We start from the raw sequence: 18,319 nt of genomic DNA, 5'->3' as shown, positions 1-18,319 counted from the left end.
GAGTGTTTCTGTACCAATAGCAATAACGACCTATGCTATGGCCATGTCATAATTTTCAGTCCTTCACAGAAAACATGCTTGCATCAATCTGTAGTGTGCATGGTTAAGCATATATGTTACCATGGTCCAGGATTTATTGACACAGGTTGATCATACGCTGAATAATCCAAACATATTTTTGCTGGGAAGTGGAAAGAAATAATAGAAATTGCATTAATTGCAATGTGTAAAAAGGGTTGAGATACTGTATTGTAACTTTGCTGCATGTCATTGTGGTATATATTATGTCTTGATTGGTGAATATGTTTAGTTTGTGACTTTATTTGAAACAGAAATAATGTGTAAATGCTTCATTGAGCATAATTCCGACTGGTAACTACGCACTTCGTTTGAGCACATTATCGCACGCATCATGCAACCCGTCTTAAATTGACCACCTAAACTGTCATTTGGCAACCTAAAAAGCTGCCTAAGTTGCCTGGCTGGCAACAGGGAAAAAAAGTTAAGTGTGAGCCCTGAAGTAGTTAACTTCACATTTATCTACTTCACACTGTATCAGAAATCAAAAAGTTGAGTATCAACATTACAGAATGCATTGGGGTGGAGTTTCTCATTACCTCTCCTTCGTAACTTGCTTGCAGCACATGATTCAAGAGCAATGGGCCATCAAATTGAGAGTGTCTTTCAGTCTGCAGTGCTTTGTCTGACACCGTGTCAGATTTGGCAAACGTAAAACATCTCCATGCAGCAGCATTCTACGTAGACCAGAAATAATTAGAATAAATATAAATAATTACCTTTCCAATTACATACAATAATTACATATAAAAAGTACAGGAGACAGGATGTTATGGGTTGGGACCCTTTCTAAGAGCAGGGATATGCAACTCAGCTCTTCAAGCCATCTTTTAACAAGGATATGTATTTCCCTTTATCTGATATAACCATTAATTCCCTTTGTTTATCAATTACCTATTTACCTATGTTCTTAACAACATCAATAAATTATCTTCTGCCCATGGAGGAATAGAGTTCCAAAACATATGACCCCTAAAGAATTTGCCTTCTCTGTCATAATTGGATTGATTACATATTCCATAAAATGTATTACTACCCCCAAGGAGAAACATTAGGTTATCTTTAGATGAGTTACATGGATGGATAAAAATAATTATACTCTATGTATTCAACACTGGAGAAATCAATTTGGTTCTTTGATAGTATTCTTTGCTTATACAAATACTTTACTCATACTTAACTCCGAACAAAAAAAGTGTAAATTCAATGGAACATTTGAGACCCAGGTTGGGAGATTATTAAATGCCAGATCAAACAGTAGGGATATCTACTCACATCAGAAAAGCTCAACAATGCATAAAGTATAATTGTATCAATTTATCCTCACTGATTTCATCTGAAGGAAAGTGGTAACTAATATGGTTTTGGCGAATGCTTAAATCAGGCTAGTTATCTTGAAACCAATACCAACAATCAACAGATGCAAGTTCAAATCCCCCTGCGATACTTGTGAATTCAAGTTCCATTCATTAAAAAAAAACTGGAATTTAAAAAAAGCAGGATCATTATTCATGGTTATCATAAGACTAATGGATTGCTACAAAATCCAATCCGATTCATTAATGTTCTTTAGGAAAGACAATCTGCTATTCTTAGTCTGGCCTTTATGCAACTTAGAACCAACAGCATTTGGTTCACTATTAACTGCCTCCTGCAATATGCATGCACAATATCCAGTTGTATCATCACCATAACACTTCTGCAATGTTTTAAGGAGCAAGTAAGGACAGGCAATTCTGCTCTTGAAATCTGCAAAATGAGAAAGCAATAAGTTATAATGAATGTTAGATAAGAGTCAAAATCAATGTGAAGAAAAAAAAACTTACTGCACTGATAACAAGCCGGATAGGAATGGTAGCACGAGTTTCATTGACCAGTTTGAAAGTGAGTGTTCTACCACCACCAGGTACAAAGTCACCAAAATCCAAGCATCCATTTTTTTCTGCTAAAATCTGGAATTGGGCATTAAACATATTGTATTTTATATTTTGCAAAATTATGTTTTTGTATTGCAGAGAATTATTTGTGATACATTACTAAGACAGACTTCAACTTTTCTACAAGCATTATGAATTCCAAAGCAAATTTATTATTATTATTTTTTTAATTAAAAGCACATGTACAAATAGTTTAGAGTTCTTCCATAGCTTCAATTTTTAAAGTTTTTTTTTTAAAAGAAAAGAAATAAAGAAAGAGATAAGAGAAACTATAAACTAATAGAAAGAAAGAAAGCAAGAAAGAAAGGAGATTACAAATATAAAGATTGTGGAGATAGATCCGGGAGATATTGAGTATAGTTGTTCATCCAACCCTAAACTCAAGTTTTGACTTTAATTTTGTGTTAAACCAGTTTACTTTTTTTTAAAAATTCAATAAATGGAGACCATATTTTAAAAAATAGTTCTGGTTTGTCAATTAAGACAAATCTTATTTTTTTCCAAATGCACGGTCTTGGTCATTTCCGTAATCCACATTTTAATTGTGGGGTAGCTGTTTTTCGCCCAAAATGTGAGTATTAATTTTTTCGCTGTTATTAAACTGTAATCAAGAAAGTGTCTGTGGCTTATCGTAACGTTTGTGCTTTGTTCTGATAATCCTAATGTTATTAATTTTGGATCTGGGTCCAGTTGATTATCGATAACTTTAGAGATAATTTTTTAAAATGTCCGGTCAAACAATTTGCATTTTTATACGTTACAAAAGTGTGAGTGGCTTCAATTGGCTTCTGAAAATTGACATTTATCACAGAGAGGGGGAATACTTGGGAAGATCCTGTTTAATTTTGTCTTTGAATAGTGTAATCTATGTAATATTTTAAATTGTATTAAGGAATGTCTAGTGTTTAACGAGCAATGATGTATAAATTGTAAACTTTCATCCCATGTGTCTTTCATTATGGGTTGAGCCAGGTCATCCTCCCAGGGGGCTTCAATATGGCAGTGAATGCACTGAAAGAGAAAGCTCAAAGAGCTTTGTATGCAATAGAAAGAAGAATCTAAGATCCAAATTCCAAATAAAATCTGGCTAAAAATATTTGACAGTGTAATCCAGCCTATTGCGCTTTATGGTGGTGAAGTATGGGGTCACCATAATTATATTAAATGGGAAAAACATAGAACGGAGGCCCTGCATGCGGAATTTTGTTGGAACATCCTCCGTATCCAAAGGAAAACACCAACAAACGCATGTAGGGCGGAATTAGGCAGATACCCACTGATAATAAATATCCAGAAAAGAGTATTACATTTTTGGAATCACCTTAAATCTAGTCCCCCCAGATACACTCCAGTTTAAAGCCCTTAAAACACAGAGAGAGGATAGCCCAGAAAAGAGTTCCCTGTGTCAGTTGGTACTGAGACTAACTACCCCTATTCAGTTAAACCCTGACCAGCCTCAGATCAATACTGATCCCCAATCACCAGTTAGAGTGAACCAAATTATCAAACAATGTAAAGAAACGTATTTGGAACATTGGGATAAAGAAACCAAAAGCCAAAGCAGATTAGAATGTTACCGTGCCCTAAAAAGAGATTATAAATTGGCAGACTATCTCTCAAATGTTAGAGACATAAAGCAGAGACAGACCCTCACCAAATACAGGTTAAGTGACCACTGTTTGGCAGTTGAAAAAGGAAGACAGAAGAGATTCTGGCAACCAAGAGAAAGTAGAATATGCAGCCACTGTTTGACAGATGAGGTCGAAACAGAGGTACACTTCCTCCTAAAATGCAAAAAATTTGACAAAACAAGAAAACCATACATTGACAAACTCAGTCTGGCAACCCCTGATTTCAAAGAACTAGATGATACATCAAAACTAAGAATAATCCTTGGTGAAGGAAATACGGCACATCTTGGTGCACAATAGGTAAGAGCATGTCATAACCTGAGAGACGGTGAATGACCAATAGGTACATATGCACGCACACACTAATTGACATTAACTGACACAAAAAAATTAATATTGAATTGCTAAACTCGCTATTCTGTTGTACTGCTTACAGCTGAAAGAACATGTAGCAATCAATAAAGGGCTATAGGTCTATTGCGAGTTTATGTACAGGGACATATCTATCCATGCACTGTATACTTGTATTTATACTTATGCATTTTAAATATGTATGTCATGTTTTATACTTTGGCAATATAACAATGTATTTGTTATCATGCCAATAAAGTTTTTTAAAAAATTGAGAGAGAGAGAGAGAGAGAGACACAGAGAGAGACACAGAGAGAGAGAGAGAGAGAGAGAGAGAGAGAGAGAGAGAGAGAGAGAGAGAGAGAGAGAGAGAGAAGAGAGAGAGAGAGAGAGAGAGAGAGAGAGAGAGAGAGAGAGAGGGGAGGAGAGAGAGAGAGAGACAAGGAGGGAGAGAGAGAGAGAGAGAGAGAGAGAGAGAGAGAGAGCGCAGAGAGGGCAGAGAGAGAGAGAGAGAGGGAGAGAGAGAGAGAGAGGAGAGAGGGAGAGGGGAGAGGAGAGAGAGAGAGAGAGAGAGAGAGAGAGAGAGAGAGAGGAGAGACAGGGCTGCCTGAAATGAGAGAAATCAATATTCCTACCACTGGGCTGTAAGTTGACCAAATGTAATATGATGAGACGCTGTTCCTCAAATTTACGTTGAGCTTGACTCCGACAATGGAGAAGATCGAGGACAGAAAGGTCTGTGTCGGAATGGGAAGAAGAATTAAAGTATCCAGCAACCGGGAGATCAGGTTGGTTCACATGGACTGAGCGAAGGTCTTCTGCGAAAGGATCGCCCAGTCTGCATTTGGTCTCGACAATGTATAAGAGCCCACATCTTGAACAACGATACAGTAGATGAGGTTGGAGGAGGTGCAAGTGAATCTCTTCCTAACCTGAAAGGACTGTCGGGGACCCTAGACAGAGTTGAGGGAGGAGGTATAGCGACAGGTGTTGCATCTCCTGTGGTTGCAGGGTACCTGGGGGTGGCATTGTCAGAGTGAGGTTAAACCCAAAATTGAGGAACAGCATCTCATTTCGACCGGAAACGTCACCCTTCTCTCCAGAGATGCTGCCTGTCCCACTGAGTTACTCCAGCTTTTTGTGTCTATCTTCGGTTTAAACCAGCATCTGCAGTTCCTTCTTACACTATACAGGATCCCTTCTACTGCACCATTTCAATTGTACTTTCAAACAGTTCAGATTGAATACACAACAGATACAGATCATTTGGCACAAACAGTACATGCTTTTATAATCTGAGTTGCTCCCTTCTACATATTTTTTTAACAAGTTACTTCTAAAATTCCGATGGCTATTTTGTAACCAATTTATTTACGGCCTCATTATCCTCAAATGGAAATAATTTGTGTCTCTTTCGAGATTTTTAGAATCTTAAATAATTTAAATACTTAAGTCTCTACGTAGCTTCATCTTTTCAAGTAAGAGATACCAGTGTACTCATCCTTCTCCATGTATATCTCTATAACTTTAAACCGTGTGTGTGTGTATTTTCGCCAAAACCTATGTGGTAACGATAAAAATTTACATATTTTGACTCGCATTTCCCCCTCTAAGCTATGATCAGTTTCACAAGATTTGATGCTATATTACACAACCTATTGGTGATTAAAGTTTAAAAAAGACAAAACTGCAGCGGCACCAAATGTGGTGAATAAAGGTGAGGCGTCAGGCCGGTTCAAACAGTCGTTTATTCAGTGGTGACACGTTAGGTTGGTGCGCTAACTATAATAACAGTTTTGCTGTAGCTGAGCGAGGTTGTTCAGACGCTCAGCTACCGGTTGACTACCTTAAGGTATCGAGGTGAGATGACCTTAAGTACCAGGACACTCCCTCTAGCCCATGACGTCACGTGCCCACCCTCATACCTCCTGACGAGGGTTCGAGCATGTGGCCCGTGTATAGGCTGACGTCACAGGACCCCGACCCCCCAGAACCAGAGGAAGGAATAGCATAGTCGAGGGCGGCTCCTGCATGTGGGTCTGGGACACCCCGGGCGCGGGTCGGGACGTTGGGCCCAAAGGCGCAGTGACGCTCTGCTTGGGTGATCTCAAGGTACCGAGGGGTGCGAGGAGTCCGATGCAGAAGCTGCCGAATGAACTGCCTTTTAAGCTTCAACTGATGACGTCACAATGAGATGGGCGGCCACAATGGCTCGGGTCGGCCCCCGTTTCACACACAGAATTTTCCACGAGCTTCGAATGACGTCAGGGAAGGGCCGCATTTAAATTAACGTTCCCCTTTTTTCCAACCCAGGCTTCTACCCGCGACACCCCGGCAAGGAGGCATCGAGACCACAGCAGTGAGGCCTCGCGATGGTGAGGCATCGCGAATGGTGGGGCCTCTCGGCGGCGGTGGGGTTTGGGCCTGTCGGTTGGCCCGGCAGCAGTTGAGCTGGGGTTGCCGCTTCTTCTCCACGCTAGCTGTGGGCCTGGGGCCGCTGGTGTCGTCGGTCCGGAGCTGTTGGTTGGCTTGGCGGGAGTTGAGCTGGGGTTGCTACTTCTTCTACGCACTGGCTGTGGCCCCCAGGCCCACAGCCAGTACGGAGAAGCGGCAACACCAGCTCAAAAAGGCAGCCAACACCCCCCTTGGTTATTCACCGGGACCCCCTGCCCCCCGTTCCACCCCCCGCTGCCTCAAAAGGTAAACCTTCCAGGTTTATTCACAACCCCCGCCCCTCCCCGGTTTTTTCACACCCTCGGGATTACTCACCCCCCCCCCCCCCCCCCCCCCCCACCGACACAGAAAGGCAGCCCACCAGGCACAGAACATATTGTGACCACATTCTACAGTGAGGCCATCAGGAGTGAAACTGTAACGTCCAGGCAGGAATAGCTACTTCCCTACAGCCAACCAAGGAATTTCATTGTCCTATCGGGGAATATGACAATAAAACACTTGACTCTTGACCCCTGCACCCCCCCCCCCCCCCCCCCCGCCCGCCCCGCTTTGGAGGATGGGGCCCAATGGGTCCCACGGTCTATCTCTCTCTAAATCTCTCCTTGCCTCCCGTGGAAGCTATGAGTCTGTGTGTTGTGGTCATTGTTGTTTGGGGGACCAGGTTGGCCCGGCAGCAGTGACCCAACGGTTGCCGCTTCTTCTCTACGCTAGCTGTGGGCCTTAAAAGTCGTCGGTCCGGAGCTGTTTGGCTTGGCTTGAGCTGGGGTTGCTACTTCTTCTACGCACTGGCTGTGGCCCCCAGGCCCACAGCCAGCACGGAGAAGCGGCAACACCAGCTCAAAAAGGCAGCCAACACCCCCCTTGGTTATTCACACCCCCTGCCCCCTTCCACCCCGCTGCCTCAAAAAGGTAGCCAACACCAGTATCAAGTTTCTTCACATTTGATGTTAATTTCACAAGTTATTGATATTTCAAGGTTTTAAAAAGCCAACTTCAACAAGATTTTTAGTGTTAAAATACTTCCTGCCAACTTTTAACAGACTTTGATACAAAGTTGCAATATAGGAAGACTCTGTGCTTCCACCAACTTTTCACCTGTATGGGATATCACAGTCCTCCACCTGACATTTGCAACAATGTTGCCATCATACAACACTTACTCCAGCTCCTGGCAGGACAGGAGGGCGAGGGTGAATTGGTATTGCAATTGAGAAAGTGCAAATTGATTATTTTTTTAATCCAGTGCTGGGGGAGGCAGGGGTGTGCTGGAATCTTATGTTCGGCAACGGGTTAAGTTGGGGGATCATGCCTCCCATGGGGGCGACAGGTTAGTGGTGCTATATTATGTTGGGGATCGGGTTGCGTTGGAGGACCAGGCCTCCCGTGTAACAGGGACCCAACGGGTCTGGGTTGGTCTAGTTAGATATAAACTTGTAGACCAAGCACTTCAGGAGGGGGAAGTTGGGGATCCATGAACATGATTACATGATTTCATCAATTGATTTCACACTTCACTCTCAGCATGCCTTGGAGTTCACTTTTATTTCCAACAAGATTAATTATTACGTAGAATAATTTCTCTAAACGTGGTTGATATTAATATTATTAATTCCATTCAAAGTCACTCCATTGACCCTCCTACAGTCTCCTCATACTGAAGCATAAGTACTGCTTACTTGCATAACCAAACAGCACCTCGGGCATCCAAAATAACCCGATGCGCAAAATGTTAAAGGTGGAAAATTTTTAAAGACCATAGAAATGAGAACATAATAACAGGTGATGCCACATTGGACTGGATTAATTTAACAGCATAGGATTAATTCATATTCAACATAAATGCCTGGTGCATTTAAACTATGTTAAATAGTACTTCACCTCAACCAAAGGATCTTCTGCCACAGCTGTAACAATCACTCTGACTGCAAGTGCTTCTGCTCTGGCAAATGTATTGGCATCTGCTGAAACTGAATGCGAGGAGACAGATAACACACACTGAAAAACTCCAGGGTGACGTGGAAGGAACATCAGTTTTAAATCTTCAGTGACATGAGGGCCAATTATGGTTTTGTTCTTGAATATCCAACACTGATGAGCAAATGTATCCATCTGTGAAGTACAAAATAAATGTGAATCAAATAGTTAAATGTAGCTGATCCGCTACATCACAGGCTAGAATTGCTTTACTTAAAATAGATTTCAAACCTTCCTAGTCACGGAATGAAGATACAAATGCACTTTCTAACTTAAAGGGGCGGCACAGTGGTGCAGCAGGAGATTGTTGCCTTACAACACCAGGGACCTGGGTTCGATCCTGGCTGCACGTGCTGTTTGTATGTTCTGCCTGTGACCTCATGGGTTTTTCCTCGGTGCTCTTTCTTCCCACATTCGAAAGACTGGCAGGTTTGTATGTTTTAGGCTCTCTAAATTGTCGCTAGAATGTAAGATCGAATTAGTGTACTTGTTGTAGCGGCATATTTTTATATCGTTTTATATCGAGATTATTCCCTCTAGCCACTTAAGAAACTACATGGCTTTAGAAGAATGTTGTAATACGCATGTGAGCTCTCCGTGAGACCTTTAGAGCTTCTCAACAGTTAAATCTTCATAGTCTTTTGATTAATAGTTTCTTTATTGTTGAAGAAAAACAATAAGATATTCTTCCGACCTTCTACTCTGACTCGTGCATTTTACATCCGTCAAACTCCAGCATATCGCTTTTAAACATTAGAAAACTCCTCGTGTCTCGGCAAAACCCCACATGATTGAAGGGTGTTCCTCTAAAACTGAACTAAAACTAAGCTTCTGTACAAGAAACCCGGCAGCAAGCACACCCCTGACTACGTAATAAATCCCACCCACATAATTACGGGCAGTCTAAAATGTAAAGACAAATGCCATAATTAATGACACACTAAATAAGCCAAATGGCCACTACACGGGTGATCACTGGCCAGCGCAGACTCAGTGGGCCAAATGGCTTGATTCCACACTGTGTCTCTCAACAAAACGAAAATTTTAGTCACCGAAAGTTGACTCATAATGACATTTCCAAGTTAAATTGTTATCCTGACATTGGATGCATAATGACCTAATATGGCCAGCATTCAGGTTGAGTACAGTCATTTGATAGCCATGTAGCACTTTTAAATCACCAGGTTTTCACTAGATTGCAAGTTGTAGAGGAAAAGGGAAATGCTTCATGAATGGAAATCTGGTCACAGCTTAAAAACAGTTTATTTCTCCACCCCTCACAAAAAAAGTCATACTTCTCTATTGACTGGTTAGGCATCTGAAATTAGTTGTAATTAATGCATATCAGCCTTTAAAATAAGAAAATACCCAGATGAGTGGGGAGCTACATACAAGATTTTTGATCAGGAAAAAGTAATGATGGATTCCTCTTTCACATAAAAGTGGCTTGGAAAGGAACTTGGAACATTGGAATATATTTAACCAATACTGAAATGCATTAAGATGGGTGTATAAAATACAAGGAAAACTAAAAATTATTTCCAGTATTCCCAAAAGCAGTAGCAACAATCTACCAGATGAATCACATAAATAGTTTAGATGTAGAAACAAGGAACTGCGGATGCCGGTTTATAAAAGAAAGACATAAAGGACTGGGGTAATTCAGCAGGTCAAGCAGCATCACCGGAGAACATGGGTAGATTCTCCATGGATAGCACTTTGTGAATAGTTTAGAAGCATCCGAGAGGATGGAATCCAGGCAAGAATGAGGGAGAAAGCAAGAGGGGAGCACTGATGCACTTGGACAAGGAAAACTTGGAGGTTTCAGCGGGTCACCAATGCAGATTGTTTACAGATTGAATAACCTTTTCCTGTCCCGTACATCCCATAAACCTATGTTAAATGCAAATCCTAATAACACTAATGCAGTGATCTCAATGATCTACAAATTATTAATCTTATAAAATTATTAACAAAGGAACCCATTTGTCCCATTATATTTATGCTGGTTGATAAAGAGCTGATACCAAGTCTGTGGTCTTCAATAGAAACAGTGCCCTCCGTAATGTTTAGGACAAGACCCATCATTTGTTTATTTGCCTCTGCATTCCACAATTTGACATGTGTAATAGAAAAAGAAATCACATGTGTTCATTGTCAGAATTTAATAAAGGCTATTTTTACACATTTTGGTTTCACCATGTAGAAATTGCAGCTGTGTTTATACATAGTCCCCCCATGAGGTGGCATGCTTTGGATCTTGGGCAGTTCCTTCTCTCCTCCATACTTTGCTCTTGCCATCACTCTGATACAAGTTAATCTTTGTCTCATTTGTCCACAAGACCCTTTTCCAGAACTGTGGTTGCTCTTTTAAGTACTTTTTGGCAAACTATTGGCTATCCTATTTTTGCGGCTAACCAGTAGTTTGCATCTTGCAGAGTAGCCTCTGTATTTCTGTTCAGATTCCGATTCAATCTTTATTGTCATAGTGCAGTGTACAGTAAAATGTACAGCAAAATGCAGTTAGCATCTCACCCAGAAGAGCGAACATAGAATAATGGAACAGTAATATATATATATATATGTACATATAGTAGCAGTAGTGCAATTTTTCTGGGGAAGGAGTGTCCGGGCTGGGGATGACTGGCAATCACCAAGGTGCAGAGTTAAGTTGTGTAACAGCTGCAGGGAAGAAGCTGTTCCTGAACCTGCTGGTCCAGCTATGGAGAGACCTGTAGTGCCGCCCGGATGGGAGGAGGGTAAACAGTCTGTGGCTGGGGTGAGAGCAGTCCTTGGCGATGCTGCGCGCCCTCCGCAGACATCGCTTGCTCTGGACAGACTCAATGGAGGGGAATGAGGAACCGGTGATGCGTTGGGCAGTTTTCACCATCCTCTGCAGTGCTTTCCGGTCGGAGACGGAGCAGTTGCCATACCATGCTGTGATACAGTTGGTAAGGATGCTCTCGATGGTGCAGCGGTAGAAGTTCACCAGAATCTGAGGAGACCTTGGACCTTCTTTAGTCTCCTCAGTAAGAAGACGCTGGTGAGCCTTCTTGACCAGTGTTTGAATTAGTGTGGGTCCAAGAGAGGTCATCAGAGGTGTTGACCCCCAGAAACCTGAAGCTAGAAACACGTTTTCCACCTCCGTCCTGTTAATATGGACCAGGGTGTGCGTGCCACCCCTAGACCTTCTGTAGTCCACAATGAGCTCTTGAAGTCTTCTGCGAACAGTGATCATTGACAAATCCACACCCGACTCCTGAAGAGTGTTTCTGATCTGACGGACAGGTGTTTGGGTTTTTTTTCTTTAGACCTCCACAGTGAAATAATTCACTGTGGAGGTCTAAAGGGTTCTTCCTTGGCCTGCTAGTCCCTTTGCGACTAGTAAGCTCACCAGTGCTCTTTCTTCTTAATGATGTTTCAAACAGTTGATTCTGGAAAGCCGAAGGTTTGGTTGATGTCTCTAACAGTTTTATTCTTGTTTCTCAGTCTCATAAGGGCTTCGACTTTCATTGGCACAACTTTGGTCCTCATTTTGTTAAACAGCAATAAAAGTTTCCAAAGGGGATGGAAAGACCGGAGGAAAGTCTAGGCGCTGAGAGCTCTCTTATACCTGCATTAAGGAGGCAATTAAACACACCTGAGTAATTACAAACTCCTGTGAAGCCACGTGGTGAGCTTACTAATCCCAAACATTATGGTGCCCTGAAATGGGGGGACTATCTTTAAATACAGCTGTAATTTCTACCTGGTGAAACCAAAATGTGTAAAAATAGCCTTTAATAAAATCTGACAATGTGCATTTTAACCACATGTGATTTTTTTCTATTACAAATCTCAAATTGTGGAGTATAGAAACAAATAAATAAATGATGGGTCTTTGTCCCAAACACTACGGAGGGCACTGTATGACATCTTCAAATCATTTATTTTGCTAAAGGCTCTGAAATGTCTGTAGTGGTCAAAAAAACTGAAGACTTCAAAAGGACACAAATGTTGGAGTAGCTCAGCAGGCCAAACAGTATCTCTGGAAAAAATGGGTAGGTGACATTTCAGGTCGAGACACTTCTTCAGACTTTCTACTTTCACACAAATCAATTATAGCAAGATGTTGTGCAAGTGGTATAGCAAGTGGTTGTGTTTAAAATAATAATTTTCAACTTAAGCAAAGCATATCTTTCTTTAAAAAAATTAGTGCTGAACATAAGTGGTAGCAATTTAAAATTTCCATTTAGTGTAGGGTTTAATTATGGATCTGCACAACAGTACCACTCCGAACTTAGCCAGAAGGAAACGTTCAAGATTAGTGATGGCTGAAGGACAGCCAAATAGAATAAAAAAACTTAAAATTTATCCAAAAGCAAAATGTGAATACATCTTGGGTAAAATGAACCACTGGTAGCTGTAAAGCATAATTTTGCTCAAATTTTACAATACAAACCTTTTCCCCATTCAGTGCAACACTAACTACTCCAATCGATACTTGCATCCATCTCTCGGTTGGATTGAACATGCTGAGTGATGTTTGTGATGCTATTCCAACACAGCATGAATTTGGAAACCTCAATTCCTCAGGGAGCAATATACAACCTAAACCAAAAATTAAGATTTAAGAGAAAAAATACAAAATCCATCAGTAAATAAAATGATTAAACCACAACATTCTTTCTAATATGCGAGTTCAGTATTCCGACTCCGCATGCCCTGGTCATAGGTCACTCGCGATAAACATTCTCAGCAACTGTGCTGCTGCATGTTTACAGACCTGCATTTCTTCCATAGTCAGGATCAAACCCGGGTCTCCGGCATTGCCAATTAGTCACTGGATCAACCCCGTCCCCTCTCAAGTGCCCTAGGCGGCCGGGGCGACCCTGGACCGACGGGTGTCAGACGGGAGCCAGTGCGGAGAAGAGCCAGGCCCACAGCCAGTGCGGAGAAGAGCCAGGCCCACAGCCAGTGCGGAGAAGAAACTTCTTATACACATATATATATATATACACACACACACACACATATATATATATACACACACACACACATATATACACACCATACACATATATATACACACACACACACACACATATAGTTATATATTAATATATAAATGTAAACTGTTTTGTTTTCTCGTTTATAACATTGTTTACAGAGTACTATGTTTACATATTCTGTTGTGCTGCTGCAAGTAAGGTTCATTGATCTAACTGGGACGTGAGAAAATAAAACACTCTTTACTTACGTTGCTAATGTGTGGGATAGAACTAGTGTACGGGTGATCAGTGGTCGGCTGGACTCGGTGGGCCGAAGGGCCTGTTTCCATGCTGTATCTTTAAATTAAACTAAAAACACTAAAACCAGAGGGAGTCTAAAGAAGGGTCTCTACCTGAAACGCCACCCAATGTCTTCTATCCAGAGATGCTTCCTGCTCCATGGAGTTCCCCTGCACAATTAAAGCATGGAATAGTCTTCACGCTACAATAGTTACCCAATCAGACGCACCTAAATTTAAGGTAACTCTTTTTTCCCCCCCAAGAACCCTTTTTTTTTGCTTAAGTCTAAGTTAAGAGTCAAGAGGGTTTTATTGCCATGTGTCCCAGATAGGACAATGAAATGCTTGCTTGTTTCAGCACAACAGAATATGGAAACATAATACAGAACAGGAGATAAAAGTTCAGTATGTCTATATACCATAGACCATATTGTTCAGAGTTTGGAGTTTGGTGGTGGACCCTCCACCATCTCCAGTTTAAATTCCATTTGGAATATTTTTGGAGGATCAGGAAACCAAGAAACAAATTACTCCAGGGAGTTACACAATCTCGGACCCACAAAACCTCAGCATAGGAGCACCGCAAGGCTGCGTACTCGCCCCTCCCCTCTACTCTCTCTACACCAATGGCTGCACCTCCACAGACTCCTCTGTCAAACTTCTCAAGTTTGCAGACAACAACCCTGATTGGACTGATCCAGGATGGGGAGGAATCTGCCTACAGACAGGAAGTGCCACAGCTGACGTCCTGGTGCCATCACAACAACCTGAAGCTCAATGCTGTTAAGACAGTGGAATTGATTGTGGACTTTAGGAAAGCTCCCCCTCCCCTCACCCAGTCACATCTGTGGAGTCTTTTAAGTTCTTTGGAACCATCATCTCCAAGGTCCTGAAATGGGGGGGGCCATCATCGACACATCGACAGTCAAAAAGGCCTAACAGAGGATGTACTTTCAGCGACAGCTGAGGAAACACAATCTGCCACAGGCAACGATGGTCCAATTCTATAGTGCTATCGTAGAGTCTATCCTCACCTTTTCCATCATGGTCTGGTTTGGCTCAGCCACCAAGCACAACATCCGGTGGCTGCAGCGAATCGTCCGATCAGCTGAGAAGGTTATTGGCTGCAACTTTATTTCCATTGACGAACTGTACACTGCAAAGGCCAGGAAGCGAGCGGGTAAGATCATCTCTGACCCCTCTCACCCTGGCCACAAACTCTTTGAATCACTTCCCTCCGTAATGAGACTGTCAAAGTTGCCACAGCCAGATATAAAAACAGCTTTTTTCCCATGAGTAGTAGCTCTATTCAATAACCAAAAATCTGTAGCTTCCTTTTGCTCTGGTATTTTATTTAATTCACATGTTTAATCGATAATGTTTTATTATTAATGTTTAGTGTCATTCTTAATTGTCACTGTATGTCATGTTGTTACTTGCGAGCGGAGCATCAAGGCAATTCCTTGTATGTGAACATACTTGGCCAATAAACTAACTCATTCATTCATGTGTGATAGAATACTCCCAATTTGCCGAGGGGAATTGAGCTTGAGCAACTGCTTAATAACATCGAGGATAATTCGATTGGTATCCATTAACCGCCACAAGTATTAAATCCACGCCCAATAGTGCACACTGGCTGCCATATCTATCATCTAAATAATGCAAGATGCAGTTACTTGCCCAAGCAACTTTGTCAGCATCTCCCAAACCAAATCAAGTTTATTGTCATATGCACAAGTACGCTGTGATACAAGTACCAAATGATCACTATCACTGAAGATGTTTACGTGTAAATGAGAACACCACCACATGTCAGTTTCCCTCCAAGGTGCACACTCCGCTGACTTGGAAATATTGCCACTCCTTGATCAGTGCTGGGTTTGAATCTTGCAACTCCTTATCCAACAGCACTCTGGGAGTAAATGTTATTAAAAACTTCAGTGATTTAAAGCAGCGACACAACACCAGCTTCTCAATCAAGGGCAATGAGGAATTGGTAGATTAATAAAAACATTAGTTTCTTGAGAAATTAATAAAACATAATTCAAGAAGCAACAATCTTTAAAACGTTTTGAAAAATAAAATACCTACCGACATCACTCATGTGAGGACCGCCTGACCAATGATCAAGCATGCCGATTCTCGAAGGCTGATAACCAACAGACTGCATTTGAAAATTAGGTTCCTGTGGTATACTATGTGCATTGTAGAACTGAGCTGGGTCTTGGATCCTCATTCCCAATTTTGGATCAAGTCGAGTTCCAAAAGCTTGAACATTCCCCATGAACAAATTAGCAGCAGGCAAACTACCTGGAAGCCTGTATATGTTTGATGACAAAGTGTTCCCCAAGTAACATGAAGTCAAAGGTACATTTAGGCAATTGGTGCTGGTGGTGAGATTGTTCAGATATTGCTGGGCCAGTGGAGTTGTTAATAATGAATTTGCAGTCAGTAATGTCGGAACTGCAGGTATATCTGACACAGCTCCATGAGGTTGAAAACTCAAAATAGGCATCCATTTGTCACCCAATCCATTGGTATTTGTGGAGGCTGCATCCAAGGATTCCATGCAATGCAGTTCATTCATCTTGCTCTGTGAAGGTGCACCAACATTATCAGTTTTGTGTTGTGCAGGTGATCCTTTGTATGTTATTGACTTGCTTGACACTGATGGAGAAGAATCCAATTGCTGTATCTTCACATTCTCAGATTGTGAAGAAGGTAACTTGTTAAATTTTAAGTCCAGTCTACTTTCATGTTTACCTACAGAATTTCTGTTTTCATTTTCTTGCTGCTCATCTTTGCACAATTTCCTTGGTTGTGAATTAGTATTGAAATAATCATTTGTACATCCATCCAATGACGTCAGCTCGCTTGTATTAACTATAGTTTGATCTGGTGTTGCTGTTGGACTTGCTCGAATAATTGTGGTACTTAGTTCAATAATTTTGTCATTCTGTGGAAGAAAATTTTTTCTTAGGAAAAATATACGAGTTAAATTGCAAGATGGATAATAAAATATAGTTGAGAAACGAAGGGCTGTCTATAGCAATAGCATGAACTGTTCTCACTGGTTCCCATGACTTAACACGAGCTTAATCTAACTGGTCACACACTGTCACACTAACTAGCTTGACATTGTTTGATCTTCTGGGGCTTGGGAAGTCAAGACCTAATCTTAAAAAAGTTCATTTCTGAACTCCGGGTGATTTTGCATGACCAATTATTTACACAAATGCAAATTTTAAATGCACAAAGGTTCCAAAGTGATAACTAGCAAATTGAAAATGCTATGGTTTAGAAAGCTGCTAAAGAAGAACATTTAGGTTGTGGGCCGAGCATCAAAAATGTGTCTAGAAATGGGATTTTGTGACCCAAGTCACCAAACTACATGAAATTTTCACATATTGTGCAAAAAAAATTATATAAATCACCCCTGAAACTCGATATGAAGAAGACTTGCACATTTTTTTTTATTAAATTAGAGAAAAAACGGAAAATTTTCGGGTAATTTTTAGTCCAATCAAAGCACGTTTAACATTGATTTGTCTGCCAGTTGGCCAATCACGCGCTTTGCTTCAGGCTAGCACACAAAATGGCTAAGGGGGCTTCAAAGATGCCTGTTTTACTGGAGATTCCGATTTGTTGTTCTGTGGAATAAACGTCGTGGAAACTTGCAGCAGGTAATTGTATTTAGTGGGAAAAGCATTAAAAAGGCTGAAGAAAGTGCTGATAAGTGGATTCAAGTGCAAGAAAGCCTTGAAAGCAAAGTCCCTGCTGAGGTCCTGGAACACAAAGATTTAGATAGTCAGGAACCAACTCTAACTAAAAGGTAAGATCTAACGTCTGAATTTATGAAAATCTATCTGTATAGAGTTTAATTAATTTAATTGCACCCTTTTATAATGTGAACAAATTAATTCATTCATTCACTTACTTCATTCATTCACTTACTTCATTCATTCATGAAATAATGCCAGCCTGTTGTAGAGTAATAAGCGGCCGATTCGCGAACGCGGAGCCGAGGATCATCTCCGCGGGCGGGTGGGGGGGAGGAGGCTGTACATAGTGCCGTCTATAGCGGTCGTTTTCAGACCCCAAAAACGGGAAAATTACCCGAAAATATTCAGTTTTTTCTCTAATTGAATAAAAATGTGCAAGTCTTCTTCATATCGAGTTTCAGGGGTGATTTATATATATTTTTTTACACATTATGTGAACATTTCATGAAGTTTGGTGACTTGGGTCACGAAACTACAGAATAAAGCTTATCGGCCCACAGCCTAATTTGTGTGTGAAGATTTTTTTTAAATCCTGGGAAAAGTGGTGCAAACATGCCTTGGAATAAGGAGACATTATGTTAAAGATGAGTGTGCTTAAAGATTACAGGAACCTTAAAATAGATAAAAGGACAAGAAATTTATAGAGAAAATAACAGTGAACAACAGTGCTACATCAGCAAAAATATCAAGCCAAAGATGCAGATGCTGCAAATCTGCAATAAAAAATAGAAAAAGCTGGAAATGTTCAGTAGGCCAGGCAACATCTGCAGAGTGAAACAGAGGTATGGTGCAAATCTATATCTATCTATCTATCTATCTATCTATCTTCTATCTATC

The 18,319-nt window shown here is 41.1% G+C and overlaps 1 protein-coding gene across 1 annotated transcript in view; it reads right to left on the bottom strand.

Moving 5' to 3' along the window:
* cep192 (centrosomal protein 192) overlaps positions 1-18,319 on the bottom strand; it is a 118,908-nt gene that overhangs the window by 46,387 nt on the left and 54,202 nt on the right. The window contains 5 exon segments of the mRNA XM_055634360.1: positions 618-755; positions 1,905-2,030; positions 8,333-8,563; positions 12,870-13,018; positions 15,792-16,656. Coding sequence (XP_055490335.1) covers positions 618-755; positions 1,905-2,030; positions 8,333-8,563; positions 12,870-13,018; positions 15,792-16,656 — 1,509 coding nt within the window.

Source organism: Leucoraja erinacea, chromosome 4 (assembly GCF_028641065.1).
Source record: "Leucoraja erinacea ecotype New England chromosome 4, Leri_hhj_1, whole genome shotgun sequence".
Classification (NCBI taxonomy): domain Eukaryota; kingdom Metazoa; phylum Chordata; class Chondrichthyes; order Rajiformes; family Rajidae; genus Leucoraja; species Leucoraja erinaceus.
This window is presented reverse-complemented; position numbering and strand designations above follow the sequence as displayed.